Source organism: Musa acuminata, chromosome BXJ1-7 (genome assembly GCF_036884655.1).
Source record: "Musa acuminata AAA Group cultivar baxijiao chromosome BXJ1-7, Cavendish_Baxijiao_AAA, whole genome shotgun sequence".
In the NCBI taxonomy this organism is placed as follows: Eukaryota; Viridiplantae; Streptophyta; class Magnoliopsida; order Zingiberales; family Musaceae; genus Musa; species Musa acuminata.
In genome coordinates, this window is record NC_088333.1 from 42589507 (window position 1) to 42610328 (window position 20822).

At 37.7% G+C, this 20822-nt stretch overlaps 2 protein-coding genes and 1 non-coding gene across 4 annotated transcripts; 1 reads left to right on the forward strand and 2 right to left on the reverse strand.

The window, feature by feature from the left end:
- Nucleotides 1-5632: 5632 nt before the first annotated feature.
- On the forward strand, nt 5633-7986 carry LOC135586739 (carbonic anhydrase 1-like). Of its 2 annotated transcripts, XM_065193429.1 has the most exons (8): nt 5633-5729; nt 5964-6025; nt 6164-6212; nt 6342-6458; nt 6589-6642; nt 6890-6975; nt 7170-7275; nt 7684-7986. In XM_065193429.1, the coding sequence occupies exons 2-8, from the start codon at nt 5967-5969 to the stop codon at nt 7816-7818; spliced, it is 606 nt and encodes a 201-aa protein (XP_065049501.1). In that variant the 5' UTR covers nt 5633-5729; nt 5964-5966; the 3' UTR covers nt 7819-7986. The 2 variants fall into 2 exon arrangements, with proteins under 2 accessions (XP_065049501.1, XP_065049500.1); XM_065193428.1 differs by lacking the exon at nt 5633-5729 and having other exon boundaries at nt 5942-6025.
- A 2668-nt stretch (nt 7987-10654) lies between these two features.
- On the reverse strand, nt 10655-10851 carry LOC135680172 (U2 spliceosomal RNA). Its single transcript, XR_010515417.1, has one exon. It is a non-coding gene; the product is annotated as a U2 spliceosomal RNA (small nuclear RNA).
- Nucleotides 10852-11445: 594 nt separating this feature from the next.
- Nucleotides 11446-20231, reverse strand: LOC135679555 (uncharacterized). Its single transcript, XM_065193430.1, has 14 exons — nt 20023-20231; nt 18331-18475; nt 17303-17370; nt 17139-17192; nt 16958-17041; nt 16155-16240; nt 14673-14753; nt 13981-14111; nt 13647-13688; nt 13229-13305; nt 13055-13145; nt 12899-12980; nt 12040-12112; nt 11446-11839 (listed from the first exon to the last, which is right to left on the reverse strand). Exons 1-14 carry the CDS (start codon nt 20109-20111, stop codon nt 11671-11673), a joined length of 1272 nt encoding a protein of 423 aa, XP_065049502.1. The 5' UTR covers nt 20112-20231; the 3' UTR covers nt 11446-11670.
- Nucleotides 20232-20822: the final 591 nt, after the last annotated feature.

Below are 20822 nucleotides of genomic sequence, written 5' to 3' on the forward strand. Positions count from 1 at the left end.
CTGCGTTACGTTCCTCCTCTATAAACGCCGCCTCGTACCCCCTTCCTCCGCATACTCGTCACACATCGCGAACACGAGGAAGATCCCGAAACGAAAAAGAAGGGACAGCCAAGAACAAGAAGACGAGGCGATGCAAAAAGAGAGAGCCGAGCCTGCACTCGTGGATTACCTTAGCTTCCGCGATCTTGGAGCCGATCGCTTGACCTCCTCCGCACATCACGAGTTATCCAAGAGAATCTCCGCCGCAGACCGCGGTGATGAAGGCGACGACGGTTTCGAGTTCGCCTTCGTTCTCAACGACCGCGGGAAGGGCGACCAGCCGATCCCCGCCGACGAGATCATCTCCGACGGCCGGATCCGCACCCTCTGCCCCGTCCTCGACAACGGCCTTGTCCTCGCCGATGGCTCCCCTGACCGAGAGAAGATCCGACGGCTGCCTGTCGAGGAGCCGCAGCGGGGCTTCAGCCTGGACTCGACGTCGTCGTCGGAGGCCGACGAGATCGAGAAAATGCCACCTGAAAAGTATTGCGCGTGGACCCCGGGGCGGTGCAAGAAGAGCACTTCAATGGGGTCGCTGTTAAGGTGGCGGATCCGAGACCTGGTAGGGCGGCGTAGCCATAGCGACGGGAAGGAGAAGTTCGTGTTCCTCACGGCGGATGAGAGAAGCGGGCATAAGAAGAAGGCAACGAAGGACGCGCCAACACGGAGCGCCATTCGCAATGGAAGAAAGGCGGCGGCGAAAGCGGGGGAGGAGGAGGACGAAGAGGAAGAGGAGAAAGAGATTGGGAAGAAGAAGAAGAAAAAGGAAAAATGTGGGCGAGGAGGGGGAGAAGGAGGCCACCGCCAACGGCGGTGACAGGGGCTCGTGCTGACCGAACAAGGCTAACGTGCTCGGGTTCTTTGCCAACGTCAATGGCTCCAGCCGCGTCCATCACCCCTGCTAATTTTTCTCTGTTCCTTTCTCCTTTTCTTAAATATGATTGCATTTATTTATTTAAATATGATTCCTTTTCTTAAAAGAGGTCAACTCACTTGCTCCTGTTACTTAGCATCAAAATGAGAGGTTACCAATACAGGTATTGAAGCATACTGTAGTTGTAAAGATTCGAATACTGATTCGGATCCCATCGAGATTCTATTTCATGCCTATTTTGGCTTGGTGCAAAATGTTGAGGTGTCGAGACATTCTGGACGAAGCATATCCGAAGCTTATGTCAGCTTTTGATTAGGTGGTGTTAGTTAAATATTGAATCTTTAAGAGCATAATGTACTAGATAATCTTGATGTTACATACACGAGGAGTCTTTTTACGATGATGTTTTGGACCATAGCACTCGAGGGCATAGTTTAATGTCAGAAGTAATTACACACCTCATCCGATGTAGGCCTAATTGTGTTATGCTGAATTCGAAATATATGTCATAAAGATAATTTCAATGTCCAAGAGGTGAATTCTTGTTAGTCATGTGAAGCTCTAGCATTAGTCATAAAGTGTTAAGGTGTTGATCATATTAAGCTAAGGTATATTCAAAGCTTATGTTGGCTTCGGATATATCTCGTGAAACATATGTCAGTGGCGAAGCTTAATCATAAAAGACATCGATAGGGCACACGCTATCAGAATCATGCAATGCACACTATGTCAGGTTTGGTACCGATACACTGTCCGACTTTGACCACCCCGAGAGCTCGGGGTGGTACCATCTGACGCCACTCAGGCACCCCCAAAGACATCATCTCGTCAGAGAGGTCGTCTGGCCCTCATGAAAGTCAACGACCGTGCGACGCAAACAACCCCCGCACGTAGGTATAAAAATTCATGTTCGACGCCCGGCCAAGGGGGGTGAAGAAAAAGGATACACAACTGACTTGCTCGTCAAAGAGGTCAAAGTCAGGTAAGACCCGACGAAGGCCATTTTTGTAGGGAGGCGGTTACCCCAAAGAGGCGAGCGTTTCCTTCCGAGAGTCACTATTCGACACGCAAAATAGGGCAGTCCGTCGGCTCGGATCCCGACCAACGCTAGTTTGTACCCTCCTTCCTAAGGACACGCCTACGTCACGAAGAAATGCTACCAACCACCCCGAGGACTCCACTGATCTGACCCTCGCCAAAGATGCTCAAGAGGCGCAGCCACCTCATCATCCTGCTCACTCCACCAGAAGTTCTCGACGTCGGCCTACGGATCTAACCGTGTTGACTCATCAGCCATAATACTTTTGTTCCCTAACACATATCTGAAGCTTAAGTGCTTTTGATTAGGTGGTATTAGTTGAATATCGAGTCTTTTAAGAGCCGAATGCACTAGATAATCTTAGTGTTGCATATATGATGAGCCTTTTTACGATGATATTTTAGATTATTATGCTCGAGAACATAATTTAATTTTGCCTATATAATCTAATGTAGGCAAAATTAGAGGATATGCCATAGTCATAAGTGTAATTTTGACGTCTAAGAGGTAAACTCTTGTTAACCATGTGGAGCTAAGGCAACAGTGTTGATATATCGATCATATTGTATCAAGGTGTCAAGTTCATGACGCTTCGGTATCAGCCACCCAATATTGAGGTATCAATCATATAATATTAAAATATCGATTATATAATATCATGGTATTGAAATGTTATCATCATATACTATTAAAATATCAGACTAACCAGTTCACCATCCTTCGTCTACCATTACTCACGTATCAAACGCCACTCGATGCAATTTTGCCGTCCAACAAGAGTCTCGATTCGAGCTTCATTCATGTGATAGGACAAGTAAAAGAAGTCGATTCAACATAGGATCCGAAGAAGGATACTGTAGCACGATAGTGTCCACGATCAAATCTACGAATCCAATGGTCCGGTTTTTGTGTTACAACGGGCCCGACCCGTACATAGAATCCGGAATCCGATTTCACGGTCCGATCACAAGTTCCCAAAACGGATGATATTGTAAATTTCGATGTAGCATAACAGTGATCTCACATGCATGCACCCATCCACCATCATGTCACATTCCCTCCCGTACCTTTTAATTTGGTTTACTTCTCATAAACTTCATGTTAAAGGATGCGGCCATCGGAAATAAAATATAAAGGTTTCTCGATAATCCATTAACAATATTAGTAATGGATATTGATAAATACTATAAATAAGTTTGATCATGCCTAATTTTTTAGAATAAATGGATAACTTAACCTTCCTTTTCTTTGATCATATACGCTTAGTGTTTTTCTTAATATAAATAGGAGATTTGAGTATTAAGGAACCTCATCCATTGTGCTTTCGATATAAGCTCTTTGTTTGATTATTCAAGAAACATATCTACGGATTTATTGGACTTGATGGGATTAATTCAATATTAGTAAATATATGAAGTGAGGGTGACGTTATACAACGACGGATATTTATCTTCGATCTAAATTAAGTTGTAAGAATAATTAAAAGTAAGATGCTATATATTAATCTTTCACTTAAAAGTAGATAATGTTAGATCGAAATAACAATAAAATAAAAAAATAGATGTTAGATTTTTATGATCCTTTATAATTAGATAAGATATATAATATAATTAATTGGGTTCTGTTGAAATATTTTAATCAATAGAATAGAAGTTCATTTACGTACGATTCATTAGCTCCTTGATAGGAGAAAATATCATAATATCTTATCGTTGACCCTCTGCTCTTACTTATGAATAGACTGGAGGATAAAAAAAGAGGAGAAATGATCTACTCTTACAGATTGTAGCAACGATCTTACATATTTTTATGCTTACAACACAATGACAAATTTACATATTTTTATGCTTACAACACAATGACAAATGGAGCGCTTAATATAAAAGCAATAAGATAACGTTGGTTGTTGGAGCAATTCATTTAGTATCGATTAGTCAAGTATTTTATTACAAGGAAATCTTATTTGACCTCGAATTTTATCAATAATAAAAATAATTAGAAATGCTATTGATAACGTAATCGATGTGAGGCAATATAAAGGTCAGAAATAGAGAGGGGAGACGACTCTACAACCGACCCAAAGGACGTCCTCCGCTTCGATGAACTATAAAGTCAATATGATGAAGTGCCTCTCGTAAAGAAATGTAATCGATTTGGAAGACAAAGGAAGCCCAAATACTAATATAATCTAAAGGTCAGCGAATATAGAGGCACCTAAAGCTGCCTCTATATACAACCTGCATCTTACATCACCTCGCATGCAACCCAACACAGACATATTCTCTCTCTCTCTCTCTAGCCAATGTATACGTATCGGAAGTTAGTTATTTTAATATTATAATATGTCTTACTGCTAAAAAACTTACAGTTAATTCAATATACTTACTCTACCAATTAATTATAAATACAGTGATATAATTCTCAAATTCATTTTGGTTGAGGACTGAAATAAATGCAAGAGTGTGCAGGAATTCGACCACCCCCGAGCCAGCTCAACCCCATATCCCCATATTGGAGACACGACCATCCCGATGTCTAATCTAGCTCGGTCTTGGCACTTCCTTCAATCGATCGAGAGACACGCTCCCAAGTGTCGGGAACTCCGGACATCGAAATATGGATCGAGCCATGCTAACTCCTTGACCACGGTGCGTGAATTCACCAATATATATACATAGACCCGGGTCAGGAGATTCCCAACTTGGGCCCCTCGTAGGTTAAGTTAGTGGTTTGTTTCCTTTTCTCCTCCCTAATGAGATGCTGGTCATGGGTTTTTATACTGTTGTCCGAGGATCGATCGTACGCGGATTTGGCATATCGATCGATCTCCCCCCCGAGTGACGAGTTCGTACCTTCGTGCAGTCGTCGTCCAGTATGCACGGAATGATGCCATGTGGCATTGTCCATAGCTTTCCGGGACGGGACTTGCCGAGAGGACGCCTTCTTTTACAAGTTTCGGCTCGATGTGGGAGGAAGACGACCCTTGTGCTGAATCTGTAGGGGTATGACATAGCGCCTGGTGCATGTCTCGGGAGCCCGCGTTCGTGATGACATGGCCGAGATCCAAAATATACCATATATATATATATATATATATATATATATATATATATATATATATATATATATATATATATATATATATATATAATGTCATGAGAATTGAATTTATATTTTTTTGGCTCAATTCTCAAAATCTACCAAGAATTCAGCTAATGTCCTCTAATTTATGGCATGAATAAAGGTAGAAATTTAGGAAAACGAGCTTTCTTGGCAGGAGAAAACACTTGGGAGAGTGTAAATTACCGTTGGTGGGTCTTTTGAGAGTTGCCGGCTCCGTGTGGGCGTCGGTGCGCGCGGGCTCCGCCGTTGTCGCCGTTTGTGGGCCATCTCCAAAACTAGACCGGCATACTCCACCATGATCAGGTCCTCCAATCAAAAGCTTTATAGATCGAATTATTATTCGGCATAGAAAATTGGGCTCTGCGTTCGGACCAAACGGGACGAACAGGTTGGCCACATGAGGCAGCTAAACAATCGTGGTCAGCGGGCATAGCCTTCCTAATCCTATGCCACTCCCACCTCTCGGGACGACAACCAGCCCTCGTCCCACAGCTGGAGCGACAGAAGGAAAGCTGATGCTGTTCTCGCGAGCCATCTGAAACGGGTTCGGGTGGGTCGGCGTTTATATAATGCGCTGCCGCTGCTTCTTTGTTGCCATCCACAGGATCTCGAAGGCCTCCTTTTTTGGCAAAGGACTCATCACGGGGGAAGAAGGTTCGTGGAATCTTAATTAGTTTCCCCCTTTTATCTTTGCATCTACTGTTCTTCAATTCCGATCTCGGAATTCTAGACGTTCAATCCGGTCAAATCTCTGTTGAAAGATCTATCGAGTCCCTCCCCTGCTTCTTTAGATCCTGTTATCTCCTTCCTGTTAGCTGTCCGTGTTCTTCCTCACGGGGTAGAGCTTGGTGCCTCTGATGGCTTAGGAAGTCTCTGTGGATGTTGCAGGAGATGGATCCGGTGGAGAGGTTGACCTCAGGGTTCGAGCGCTTCAAGAAGGAGGTCTACGAGTAAGTGGCCTGTGGGTCAACTGATGCAAGTCTTGTATCGTTGTCCCCTTTCATTCACTCGATTCATGCTTTGTTTCCTTCACTCGAACTAATTAACACGCATGATGACTGCTTGCTCTTCTGCTCTGTGCCTCACAGGAACGACCCCACTTTGTTCTCTCAACTCGCACAAGGCCAGAGCCCCAAGGTAACTAAGCTCACTCGCTCATCTTAAGGCCTGCATGTCGCTGGTCGTATCTGTGCGCCAAAGAGAGAAGACAGGGAAGGAAGAGAATAGGGTGTTTCCTCCTTTCCTTTCTCATGTTGGGTGTTGCAGTTCTTGGTGTTTGCATGTGCCGACTCGCGAGTGTGCCCGTCGGTGGTGCTCAGCTTCCAGCCTGGGGAAGCCTTCATTGTCCGTAACATCGCCAACATGGTACCTCCGTATGATCAGGTCAGTAGTGTACTCTCTCTCTCTCTCTCTCTCTCTCTCTCTCTCTCTCTCTCTCATCATTGCAGATACTTGTGGTTGGTCAATTTGGTGCTCATTTGGTCCCCCCTCATCGTGGGTGGTGCTCCTGCAGACAAGGTACTCCGGGGTTGGGGCTGCCGTCGAATATGCCGTCGTCCATCTCAAGGTCAGCAGTCAATCACGTTGCTTCCCCTGTCATCTTTTCTTTGTTTGGGAGGTGGAAAGGTGGAAGAAAGTTGCATGCCCGCGTGCTGTCTCTGATGAAAAGGAGTTTGAACATTGCGTTCGGGGATGTAATGAGAGAATCCATTCTTGGATCACATTAGCTGATCTTAATGCTCTTCGATACACGAGATCTATCATAATTCGACCTTCGTACTGTCTCTCACTACATCTCAGTAAGCGTATGGCAGGTTGAGTACATCGTGGTGATCGGTCACAGCCGTTGCGGTGGAATCAAGGGGCTGATGTCCATGAAAGAAGACGGCACCACCAGCAGGTGAGGAACACATCCAATCGACAGTATCGGCATGCTAATGTCTTCGCATCGGCGTAAAACTCCCTTTGCTTGACGATTCTCATGAAAAATTGTCAGAAAAACAGAGATCAGATGCAACTGATGAGAGCAACCTCGTCTTCTTTAACTCATCTTCATGGACAAGATGAATGATCATCTTTATTTGTTTTGATCAGTGACTTCATAGAGGAGTGGATGAAGATTTGCTTACCAGCGATGGAGAAGGTGAAGGCCGAGCACTCGGCCTTGCCTTTTACGGATCAATGCACCCAATGCGAGAAGGTATTATTGTTCTCTTAACCACAGCCGTTCAGAAAAATAAGCAATCGGCAAACAACTATCTACCTCTTTTTCTCTTTCATTTACAACCATACATACAGGATCGAATTTTGTGGTCTAATCACTTATGATAATATCTAATGCATCTTTTGAACTAATTGTTATGAGATAATTGATTTGTAAGTAATTTGTTAACTTGGTTGAGTTTGAATCACATAAAATATTTAAATTAAATTAATAGTAACATACATGCTTATCATCACTTATAGGTTATCATTTTCTCACTCAAGTAAGACTTGACATTCTTTCCAAGAACATGCTACGCTATGACATGCCCATTGACCTCATCTATTAGCCTTGAGATGCAGCCGTTCACAAAGGTTGCTCTGTGTCGTCTTCAACCTCTCGCAGGAAGCGGTGAACATCTCCCTGGAGAACCTGAAGACTTATCCCTTCGTCACGGAAGAGGTGGAGAAGAACACGTTGAAGCTGATTGGGGCACACTACGACTTCGTTGCCGGTAGTTTCGGGACTTGGGAGATATGAAGCAGCGTTCCGAAGCCCGGCTCTGATGGCGAAGCGGAAGCCATGGAATAAAGCTGTGGGTCTCTCTCTTAAAATGAGAATAGTTTGCTTATGATGTATTGCATGGGTTTCGTTCCCCTAATAAAGGGTTTCTTTGTCTTCTTTAATATGATGGTATCTTTCAATTTAGCGACGGTCGGTTGCCTGCGTTGTTACTATGTAGTAGTGATTAGTATAAGCATTAAAACATCCTTATATTATTTTTATATAAAAAAATTAATAACAAAATCTAAAATCAGATAGTAGTTAATCAAATTTACAATGTATATATTTCGATTTATGAGCACATCGTCTTCAAGTTATAGTGATGTCGATTTTAAAAGAAGATTAAATTTATCTTCTCATTTCTTACTATCGTTCACATAATCGTTGTAAGCGATGGATTAAAGATATTTATAAAAATATAATAAAAAAGTATAATTATATTATAATATTAATAATTTGAGTTTTTTTAGAAAATTTTGAACTATTGATATTATCTTTATTTTACCTTTATAAAGGATTGATATCATTTTTGTAGAATAGTATTATTATCTTTTTGATATATAATCCTAAATTATAAGAATATCCAAATCAGTATCTTTCTACCCATCACATAGTTATTTGAAATAGATTCTTCATTATGTAAGTCTCCTAATATATATTAAATATTTGTTTTTTTAATATTATTTAAAATTAATTTTTTAATATAATTTTATAAGCTATCAATCTAGGCCACTTTAGCGATTACAAGACCATTATTATAATTTACATCCTATGAACCTACCATCCTCTATCACTTGGGAACTATTAATCAGATAAAACTGTATAATATTCATCAAAAAATTTAATCTAATTTATGTTAAAATAGTTCAATAATAATAAAAATCATAATAATTATTGAATACTAATCAATATATAGAAAAACTCATTTGATAACTTTTATATACAAATAAATATTATTTTATAATTTTAAATATATGCATATTAATGATCGAATAAATATCCAAGAAAATTAATTAGATTTTTATTTATTACATATAAAATTATATTAATATGTCAGATAATAAAACTATCAAAGAAAATTATAATTTATATTTTTTAATTCCACATTGAACACTTATATAAATCAATCCTATTTAATTGGGTAAGCCTAGAATTGGCCTACCCAAATACTCATAAATTTGAACCGATCATTCACCCAAGTCTATCAAAATTAAAATTGATTAAAATAAAAAATTAATTAAAATTTGACTTTCATCGAATTTGTTTAAAACTTGATTGATCGAATCCACATCTAGCCAAGCAATCAAAATATAATAATAATCAAGTTCAATCAAAATATTTGATTAAAATAAAATTAATTAATTAATTAATTTTATAATTGAGGATATAAGTAAAAAAAATTAAAATTTTAAGGATAAAACTATAATTTTATTGGGATACGTAGAGAAAATATCCAATTTTTGATGGGTAGAATCATCCAAAGGACATAAGTTGGAATTAGAAGAATTTATAAGGACAAAACTATAATTTTAAAATTAAACCATAATATTTCGCCCTCGTAGCCTCCCTCACAACCGTCGTCGGTTCCATCACACCCACGTGTGTGGGTAAGTAGTGCAGCGGTTGTTTGTCGCATGCACACTTGTATGTCACCTGTCGCTCACTATAGGGTTGCTATCCTCGCACGATTGACAAAAGACCACATCGATTGTCATGCCCTACAGCCACATTCTCCATCCGTGGAATGCTTCCATGGTGCATTGTTGATTGAGCATCACAAATGGATCATCGTTCTATGCAGTCGTGCACATGTATCGACCAATGACTCCCACGGTCGTCGTAGTACGTTGCTATGCTCTATGCATTATGTTGCATATCCGTTGGGAACCGTGACTTCTAATGTCCGATTGATATCAGCCACGACCATTAAGCATTATCGCATTGATATTGCTATAGCTACCATTAGCAATAACATTGCTATAGTTATCACACAAGGCCGAAGGTATAGTTATTATTTTTCTTATTTCTTAATTTTTTTTTATAAATTTTCTATTATTTTAAATAAATATATTAAAATTTTACTAATGTACATTTTCTCTTATTTATATATATAATAATTTAAATGTTAGTATTTATTTTAAATATGTAATTTGAATATATTTGATTAATTATTTAATTGTATTTTATATATTATTTTATTCAATATTGGTAAAACACTGTATTCTATTATTTGAAATGTTAATATCAGATTGTATTTGATTAACATTTAAATTTCTTGTTTCATAATTTGATTGCTTTATTCAAAATAATAATATTTTTTTCAAAAAAATCTCAATTTTATTTTTCTTATCAAACGTTCATTATTTTTTAAAAAATAAGATTATTTTTAGCTTTTGCTTCGTGTGTCGTTGACAACAACCGTTATGAGTATCGTCGCACCACCTAGTCATAGCCACCTTTTACCCTCGCTACTGATCGACCTCTACAATTATTATTATTTTTTTGTCATTGTGATCAACTTGCAATAGTGGAGGCAGTCATTACTACGGGTTATCCATAGTGGAGATATCATATTATATTTTACAAATAATCACATCATATTATATTTTACAAATAATCACATACTTATTTTTTTATGAAAGTATATTATGATAATTTTATTTATATCATATTTTAAATCAGTTTGCAACGATGATTGAATCAACTTGAGTGTGTTGATAAAATCCACTCAATTCCATTTTTTTCTTCTTAAACATACTGCAAAAGAAAAAATCAAAAGTATTAGAGTACAAAATTTATAAGTTCGTTTTGGGAGGGGTGCGCCGGGCCCTTGCAGTAGTGCAACGCAATGGCGACGCTCGAGGGCCCCAGTAGCAAGCTACCGTTAAGGACCCTCCCCCATAAGAAATTAATTTAATATCATAGTGAGCCAATGGCTCACGTATCAGATATTAAACTGATAAGAACAGATACTACACTTGATCTTAGCCAAAAGGCCGAGAAAGGTATGAGTTATCAGTAACCCGGTTCTACCTCTATATAGCTCCCACTCCACCGACTAGAGCTACAGTTTCCGATGTGGGACTAAAGAACACCGACGGACGAACCGACTTCACTGTGTATAATTAATTCCCTCGACCGAATTCGTCTGGATACTCTGATCGAAACTATATGAAATTTTTGAGAGAACCAAAGTCGTTGAACCAAAGTCACTGTGCCACTCGGACTCGCGTTTTCCATTACAATAGAAATACCCTACAATAGAAATATGAAGACAGTGTGACAGCCCTTAATCTATAATAACCTTTCAAAAGTTTGATCAAGAAATCAATTCATTTGGTATAGGAAATTGGACTATTAGTTTGGGCCAAATGGATGAACAGCTTGGTCATATTAGCTAAAACATAAAAAATCTTACTTGGAGCTTAGTAAAATATGGTAAATATTAAAGAAAATGAGAAAGAAAAAGAGTACATCCATTAGCAAACATACGGGATGTCAAGTTCCAATATTTCATAATTGTCAACTTTCTCTTTAATGCCACGGGAATTTTCCCGGATTGATAAATCCAAACTCCATTCCTCACAAATTTTTAGCATAAACTTGCATAGGCACCATGAATTAGGATGGCAATTGCTTTATGACTATAGCAGCAATGAACAGTGTCAAGAAAACAGATTTTAGGACGCTCTCTGGCACCAATAAATATAACAAACACCTCGAGAGAGAGAGAGAGAGGTCAGAGGAATTACAAGCATTTTAGATAACGACAAAGTTCCTAGTCTCCCTCATCCATTTGTTGTTGGCATACGAAGTATGAAAGAGGAGTTAGAAAATCTTTCCCATGGGTTTTAATTCCCTTGGCAAATGATCATAGTTTCCTGTATCTATGTTTGACTGGAACAATGGTCGCTTCCCAAAGTTTTGAACAACACCTGCTGCCAAGTGCTCCTTGTTGGGTGTCAGCATCACGTAGTTGGGATCCGCTCTTTGATAACTACATTTTATGAAAACATATAGGAAATCAATGGAAGTCAAATATGGATGAGGAGCTATGCTGTACTTGATGAAATATTTTGACAAGGATATTGGTTGACATCAGACAAATGCCTAATTCCAAAAAATGACAAGGGTGATGACCTCGTAGAACTCTTAAATATGATGATTATGCTAATTAATAGTATACAAGGGAAGAACCTGGGTTCTCTTAGATCCTCGGTGCGGATTCCAAATCCATATGAAGTCGTTCCATTCCGACGATCATTAATAGCTAGGAGAAACAACAGAAAGGATTTTTTTTTTGTCAGAATGATTAAAATTTAGCAAAATCAGCACATAAGATTACAAAAATAGAGTCTCACTTGATGCATCCAAAATATGAGGTCCCAGTCCAATTGCTTATCCTCCTGATTTAGTTTTGTTCAAAACTTCAAATAATATTAAAACACTTAATTTCATTAGTTATTTTGTACACATTTATAAAGGATTATCATCTAGGTATTCTTGCCTAGCTATTGCCTAAGTCTGTATGCTGCTGATCTAAAATAACTAGCTGATTGCTTTTCACTTGTTATGGTTGTTGAGTCCAACAAATTATTTTACATGACCGTTTTCATTAATTATTTTGTACACATTTATTAAGGATTCTCATCTAGGTATTTTTGCTTAGCTATTGGCAAAAGTCGTAAGCTGCTGATCTAAAATAACTAGATGATTGCTTTTCACTCGTTATGGTTATTGAGTGTAACAAATTTATTTTGCATGAATGTTTTAATACTTTTCTTGGATATTCATAAAAGAAATCAAGATCTTTGGATGTTTTGGTCCTATTTTTTATGTGCTTCCTACATTATTGTTCTTGTTGATGAATTTTTCTCTCTCTTTCTTGTTGTTCAAATTAAAGCCGAATGCACTTTATTTGTTATCAAAAGCATAACTAAAACTAGCAAATGCTGGCCCCTCGCATCAATTGTTGGTTCAGTTTGAAGTTTGAACCATGCCAGAAGAGAAAACCTCATGGTTCATAAGGAAAAACATTCCAGTCAGCGAAATTTACCTGTAATACTAAATGTAAAGGAAGGTCTCCACCAAGACTTAAATGCTAAAGCTACAGAAGAGCCAAAAGGACCCAATTTCCCCTGCATCATGGAAAAATTAACAGTGTAGAAATATACACAATGTTTCAGAAAAGCTTTGAATCACAATGTTTCACCTTCACTAAGAAGTTCTTATTGGCTTGCCAAGATGCGGCTAATTGGAATGAGGAGTTATCACCACTCCCCAAAGATTTATCTCCATCGATTCTTTACCAAAGAGAAAAAGAAACTCAATTAGGTATTTAACCAGCAGTCATTGTAAAAAGACGTTGTTTGTTAATCTAATTTACCTCGACATTAGCTCAAAGCCAAAGTCAATATAATTTGTAATGCCAGCTATTTGGCTTTCTTCAAATGGATTTTTCACCTGCTTGACAGCACAAGGTTCAATTAATCGATCTCTCCAAACTATTACAGAAAACCATGGATATCTTGTATCCAATCCATAGAAAATCAAGGCATAACATGATTTTGAAGCAAATCAATGGTAGAAATTTAATTGCCAACAGAGTGGATGCAATATAATTTGGGAGATATCCCATCATATCTCTAATACCAAGGTTTAGTACTTGGCAACACCGCTGACTCAGGCTCATATATATTATGTTGGACACCAGATTACACATATATCTATTCAGACATAAATGCCACTTCAATTAGCAATATAGAATAGTAAAACTGCTGCAAGCAAAGCCAAACTATACGTACCCTTCTTTGCACCACAAAATGTTGATAGAAGGATGCAATTAGCTGCAAGAAAACAAATTAGAGAACATTACATGCGGAATAGATTGAGTGACAAAAATGCTTCCATGTCTGCTGAAAGATGCATCATCCAAGGGTAGATAATAATGGTAGAAACTTCTGATGAACAATTTGAGATCTCATAGAAAATTAGAAAGGTCAAATGAGTAAATTTACAATAACACAAGCTATCAACAAACCAAAAAAGTAGACTCAAGATTCATGTATTTTCTCACAGACTACAAGATGTATGCAACTGATTGAGGAGCAAGGCTGGAAAACAGCAAAATCAGCATACCTGTGAGCTTCTAGCTAGTTCAAGGCTGAAATTGTATGAAGGACAAAGGGGGCTGCTGGAACCAACTCCATAACCAATTGAACAACTCCAGTTATTTAGATCCTTGAAGCACAACGGCTTTTTGCTCTCACCTATAAAAGTAAAAACCCAATAGTAAAACACGATAAAATGCTCCAACTCTTTTCTAATGCTAAATTCTTCAAATGAACACCAATATTTCATGCTTTATCTAAATGTAATATTGTCAAATATAGAGGTTATCAAATTATACCATTAATTTAATAGTCAACAGAAAACAGACAAGTTATCGGTTACGTGTCTGTTATCGGTTATGCATGATTGTTTGGCCTTGAATTAATAACTCTCTTGGTCTTATCATACGAGTTAGCAATGATTATATCATTGTGGTAGCATCACAAATTAGGCAAAATTTACAACTTGTACAATTTGTGGTAGCATCACAAATTACCAATATTTCTACTTCAAGCATGCTACTGAGCGCAATTCTAGTTCGCAGGAGATATCTTGCTAAATGCCAATCGACACAATGTAACACACCAAAAGTAAATCCTGTCTCTTTTAGTCAACGATGATATACAGCCACAAAATGTAAATACATATTTCTTTTGAGGATGAACAAATTCATATATTAAAATCTCTCTAGATGGCATATAATATAAAATTCAACTCACAAAGTGGCTTGTACTGCACACCAATACTTAATCTCCCTGCCCTGCCTACTAGCCATGCACTGACTGGAGTATCACTGGACACTACAACAACAAAACATCAGTAGTACTATGTATTTCAGAATAGCAGGTGGGAAAGAAGATTGAACTATAACCTTTATCAAAAGAAGACCAAAGTCAATGAGCCCAAGACCCAGAGGCAAAAGAAAACAAGACCAGAATATTTCAGCAATACATCAGATTCACAGTCCATTACAAAATAAAAATAAGACATATATAACAAAAAGGAACATATTTCAAAGCAAGAACTCATTCTAATCACCAATAATAGAGTAACTTTATAAAGATAGACAGCCACAGATAACAGGACCTAGCCAATTATGTATGAAGTGGAAAAAATGGGTCATTACTATAAGTTCAAAAATCGTGGCAGGGATTGAAGTATCAGTACATATTTTGTGAGTGAGTTGCTTGCAATGTTCAGAGATGCTTATTCTACATAATACATGCAGGTACATGCTATTTCGCATGCGGTGATATTACCAGATGCCTGGGTGAGGCAAGATGAGGCAAAGTGAGGCACAAGCACCTGATGACAACCCAAGCGAGGTGCTTAGGCTTGGGCGCTGCCTAGGCGAGCACCTTGGTCTGGATGCCAGACCGCCCAGGTACTTGCCTGGGTCGATCCAGGCACATTAAGTTACATACATTAGATTGAGTCCAATCCAGACCGAATTAAATGGTTTTACTCAATTAATTAATTAGATTCCTTCCCGTTCCCCCTTCATCGAGTCAGTGCAGATCGAGCCAAATGGTTTGGCTTAGTCAATACAATTAATGAGATTGCCCAATGTACTCCCACCACACAGGGTGATGCATACAACGCCTCCTCTGTCCATGACCTCCTGTGACATTTCTGGACAACTGCAATCTCGAACAATTAATGGTGAGGGTATCATTACGCTCTAGCGAGCGTCTAATGCCTTGGGTGTTTTGGAATGTTTGTGCATTTTAGCGCCTAGCACCTTTGACAATACTGTTCGCATGAACATCAACATGGATGACATATAGAATGCATGGCATGAAATTCAATACTTAAATCCTTGCACCTAGTAGATCATCATAATGTAACAAACAAGTTGCAGTATCCGACATTGACTAAATTGTATCTCTCGGTAAGCTTCATCTAATTGATTCTATCAGAACACCTGTATCTTCATTGCACATGGTGTTTAACAATGTATTTGGAAGTAACTGTGTCCCTTAATCTCTGTTGCCAGATCAATGAATAGTAAATTTTCTAGTAAAGCTTGCCAGACATATTTGAATATCATCTTAACTCATATACAACCAGTCTGCAAAGCAAAGCAATGGTTTGAAAAAACAAAAAAAAAACAAATTGGATAAATCAATGAAGTTGGTAACACTCTGAAGCTTTGTAATGATCAGGCAAAATATCAAAATAAGTATATAACTGATACTTACATGGAAATGGCATAAATGTGCTCCCAATGGACAGAATTTCTGATCCATATCTCAAGCCCATAACACCATAATCTTCTGGGAGCACTCTGTTTGGGTAAATATATATATATATATATATATAAGAGTTAAACGATGTATGAAATAAATTTCTGGAATCACAGGTCTCGCCTTAGGCAAACATAATTCAAGAACATAACATTTTTATAAGAACAAGAAATAATTATATTCCTAGAAAGCAAAAGAGTAAAACCAGAGAATCAGGAAAACAGACAATAACAACAACAAAAGAAAAGACAACCCAAGGTCCATTGCACTAATCAACCACAAAAAGTAAAATAAAAAGCATTTAGATAGTCCTATAGAAACTCATTAGTGAGATCTAATTAAATGATAACTTAAAAGGCCTACAGAAGCATAAAAGTATCTGCATGATGCAAATTCACATATTTCAAAACAAAACTCTGATGATCACATTCTAATATCTGCAAGACAACATTGTGACTCAATGCAGAAAAATGGGGTTCACTGCCAGTGTTCTCTCCATAGATGAACTGATAATGATGGAAAACTTACATCAATGGTATATAAAAAAATCATCAAAATTATCATAAGACAGAAGTGTTCAACATCCTGAAATAATCCTCAAACATGATAAATGTAAGAATGAGACTTAATGTAAGAATCATGCAAAAATGTTAACGGAAGGAAAATTGCACAAGCACATTGTCCTAATATAAGAACAAATCAGTCAGAGTTAAAACCTAGAATTGTGTCAATTAATAATGACAAGAGATGGAAGGCACCTCTTTGATTTTAGCAATGGGAAGATTCCAAAAGCTCCAAGCCGGTACTTCGGATAGTAAGCACATGACCTCAAGCGCAACATGCTAAGAAAATAGGACAGACATGGAAAATTAGTATGCCAGTTAAAGATGAAAATATCAACCATTTAGTAAAGCGTGATTTTATGATACATATTCTTACGGGTCATTGGTCGACACCATAATATCCATAAATGTGTTCGGATCATCTAAGTCCCTGTGATAGGAGGAAGAGATAGGTTGCAACTATTATTTCAAGGATCATCAGTGAAAACTAAAATTCATTTGTTATGAGAACATTAAAACAGTAATGAGAATGATTACAACCTTTGCCAACGAAACAATGCATTTCCTTCCATGGTCCTCCCAGATGTTTGGTCAAGTGGGCCAGACACCTTAAATGACACTTAAGGAAGCATCAAAACAAAGAAAAATGTGCATGCCACCAAATTTAAAGAGAAAGACAATTGAGCATTGATGTGGTTTTGTAGAAATAAATTTATAGAATCAACATAAAGCAAGCAAGAAAACATACGAATGAAGACTTCAAGAAGTCAAAAAAACTCCAGATAGATGCTTCATTTATTTATTTATTTACTTATTTATTTTTGAGAGACACGGAGAGGGGTTAACAGCCATAACAACAACTAAATGGAAGTGTCGGGAAAGGTCCACCAAAGATAGACCTTCACCGTAGACGAAGTACCCTTATAGGAACTACCTTATAAATAGTTTCCTAAAAAGATACTTGACACTTGGTATTACACTACAACAGCTTACCACTGAATATAGCCTCGTAAAATTTGATTTGCTGACAAAAGTGCTGATAGCTGTGGTATGACAGGCCCATGAGAAAGGATGAATGTCTTTAGAACTTGTAGCATGAGGCAGTGAGACAGAACATATTACAAAAGTGTATTTTTCTAAATTTAAAATTAACAGAGGCAACATAGTTATTCCTTGTGCAAATAACTATTTATATTTCACTTCTTCCACTAGTAAGAATGAAGTAAATGTTACGTACTTGAATTCGATTTCTACACATTCTGAGCAGTGAGCACATTCTAAGCAGTGAGCACATTCTATTTAGACTTACCTGAACCACATAAAGCAATATAGGGAAAATCTCATATCAAAGAATATACAGAGGCCAGTGATTTGTTTGAAGGTACGCTCATTGAAGATACGACCAAACCAAAAAGTCTCCCAAATCTTAGTAAAAGAGTGAAAATTGAAGAGACTGGGAAACTCGCCGTCCGTATCAACAACTCTCAAAAATGGAAATGAATAACCTACAAGCAAGAGAAATTGATGAAAACGAAAGATTATGCTACAAAAATAACTACTATGGATACTGTTGCAATTAAATCCACGTTAGGGTCTTCAAGTGGTTTTAGCATAATTCTTGTATTAAGATGCCTTGGTTGTTCAAAGTAGTCCTCAAAAAGACAGCGCAAGGCAAGTTTGCCAAACAGCAAGTCATAAGCTGGAACAAGCATCCTGAGCACATCACAATGAATGGATTGTGTTACACAAAACATCAGCTCAAAATAAATAGTAGATTCTCTGTAACATACTGGAAAAGATCATTCAGGCCACATCCAGATGTACAAAGTAAAAAATAAAAATTTTCTTCTTGAAAGAGACATCTACAACATTCAGGTAGGGAATTAAAAGACTTACTCAACTGAAAAATATATTAGCATGAGTGATCCTATATTCCCTTTTCTAAACCATCTAATGAAGAAAACCAACTTGTCTCATGCCGCAACTTTGAAAAGGGCCTATACTGACACATTTGTTTATCCTAAGAAATAAGTGTATTATCTTTATTAGACCGGAGTCAAAACATAATAAAGAAACTTTGCAATCACACAACAATAACAAAAAGTCAACAAGCCATAATGTCCCAACTAGTGAGGCCAGGTACATGGACTCTTCCCGTAATTGGGCTAGCCCCTTGCTTCCAAACAATTGACTTGACTAAAAAGCTGAAAACATTTCCGAATCATTTGGTTGTGCATGTCGCCCGATTCTTCCTTTCAGCTCTTCTCTAACAAATGATCCTTGTACAGGTTCAGTCCAGCAACCCCACAACCAGAAACAAAACCATTTACCATCAGACTAAATTGCAGTATTAAGTATTGCAACTCTTTAAATTAGTTCTCTTCCAAGTTTCATAACCTCAGAACATCAGTTTACTCCTTAAACAAAGAAAATTCACACTTCATTTGTTTGTTTCAATGTATTTCATCTTCTAATCCCTCTATTACAAAATATAATAGTTATGACATCTCATGATTTTAAATTGCATTTCAAAATTTTCTCCTACAGCAGTTGGCTGGTTTTTCTGTACCTTTGATCTTCATGGAGTTCTCTTGACATGTTTGAATCCTGCGTTGGTTACAGTCGTGTTTTCCTGTTTATATTTGTTCTGATTCATATACATCATGCAGTTAACATGTATCCTGATCTTATTGGCTATCTTCTTTTTTTTTTTAATTTCATCATTACAAGAACTATATGCAATATACAGCAATCAACATATCAAAACCTCAACGTCTGGCATGGAAAAGATTGTGGACAAATTAAAAGAGTCGTGAATGTATCCAGCATCTATGTTGAAAAAGAATTGGCAGAAATAAGCTACAAGGAACCAAATGCGATAAGGTTCCTCCTAGACTCGAAATAATTAAATGGCTTGGTGAGCACATGCAGATATCGCATCTGTTCTCCGATAATTAATGATTCTAAACTACAGAAAATTCTCTCGATTGATGACGAGTAGTAAATGCAAAGGTGCAGAGGCTGGTAAAGCCACAAATGAGCCCAATCTAAGATCATTAATTCAGCATGAACCGAGGTGGTCTTTCACTCGAGCAGTGTCTCAATCTAGGAGGAACCAGAACATTCATCGAACTCCTCGTCTCACTCATGAAATCGTGTTTCTTGTTAACAAACGAATCACAAATTCTAGATCCCAGTACTCCAACCCTAAAAGATCTTTCGTAACAAGAGCAGATTTCTAGGAAAAGCAAAAGGACAACCTGGTGCGAGCAGCGAGGGGAGGGAAGTCGAAGATGGGAGGAACCAACACCATTGGAGGGGGTTCTTCCTTGGCGAACAGATTACCCATGTCTCTCTGGCCCTCGTTCTTTCACCCGCTTCCAAAGCAGCTTCTTCTTTCCATGGCGAAGCACATTATATACTCGCCCGCTTCCTTTGCTCAACTCACGACCGGTTCTAAAGAAGGGGAACAAATCGGTTCCTTCATTTCTACCTTCCCCTTTTTATATTTATACTATTTTCGCATTTAAATATCTTATTGCAGAGTAAATTTAATTGTATTAATCTTGCATCAACAACAATGGGTAACGGTTCTTGATTCAGACCCCCGATCATTGATTGTATCGATCGGACCGAGTCAAAAGTGGTCGAATTGGAGGACCGGTTTGGCTTAATTAGACCCTACGGCTGGAGGTGGAGTCACTAGTCGCTTGAAATGGTTGCAATCGGCTCGGTACTGAGTCAAAATTGACACCATAACGCACACAAATAATATAATCAGGTCAATTTATTTATTTTATGATATGGCTTTAATTTCTAATAAAAATATTATTAATAAATATATTATATTTTGATTTCTTTTGAGAATTCAAGTTTCCAGATTCCTCATATAAAAAAAAAATTCTTTTGGGTTTTAATCTTATTTATTATCTATATGATTATTTCTCTTCTTTCTAATCGATCTAGAATATAAAATTAAAAATATTCTAGTCAAGTAACCATTGATTAGCTACTAACTAAGAGATCCATGTTTTAGTGGGTTCTCTTTGATTAATGAATG

What these genes read in the sequence shown, in the direction of transcription:
- LOC135586739 (XM_065193428.1), top strand. Translation starts at nt 5,955, where the DNA reads ATGTTGCAGGAGATGGATCCGGTGGAGAGGTTGACCTCAGGGTTCGAG. An exon ending in CACAAGGCCAGAGCCCCAAG is followed by an intron (nt 6,213 to 6,341) that starts GTAACTAAGCTC and finishes TGGGTGTTGCAG; the next exon opens with TTCTTGGTGTTTGCATGTGC. An exon ending in GAAGACGGCACCACCAGCAG is followed by an intron (nt 6,976 to 7,169) that starts GTGAGGAACACA and finishes TGTTTTGATCAG; the next exon opens with TGACTTCATAGAGGAGTGGA.
- LOC135679555 (XM_065193430.1), bottom strand. Translation starts at nt 20,111, where the DNA reads ATGGGTAATCTGTTCGCCAAGGAAGAACCCCCTCCAATGGTGTTGGTT. An exon ending in AACTAGCTAGAAGCTCACAG is followed by an intron (nt 13,689 to 13,980) that starts GTATGCTGATTT and finishes GTTTTCTTGCAG; the next exon opens with CTAATTGCATCCTTCTATCA. An exon ending in GGCTTTGAGCTAATGTCGAG is followed by an intron (nt 13,146 to 13,228) that starts GTAAATTAGATT and finishes TCTTTGGTAAAG; the next exon opens with AATCGATGGAGATAAATCTT.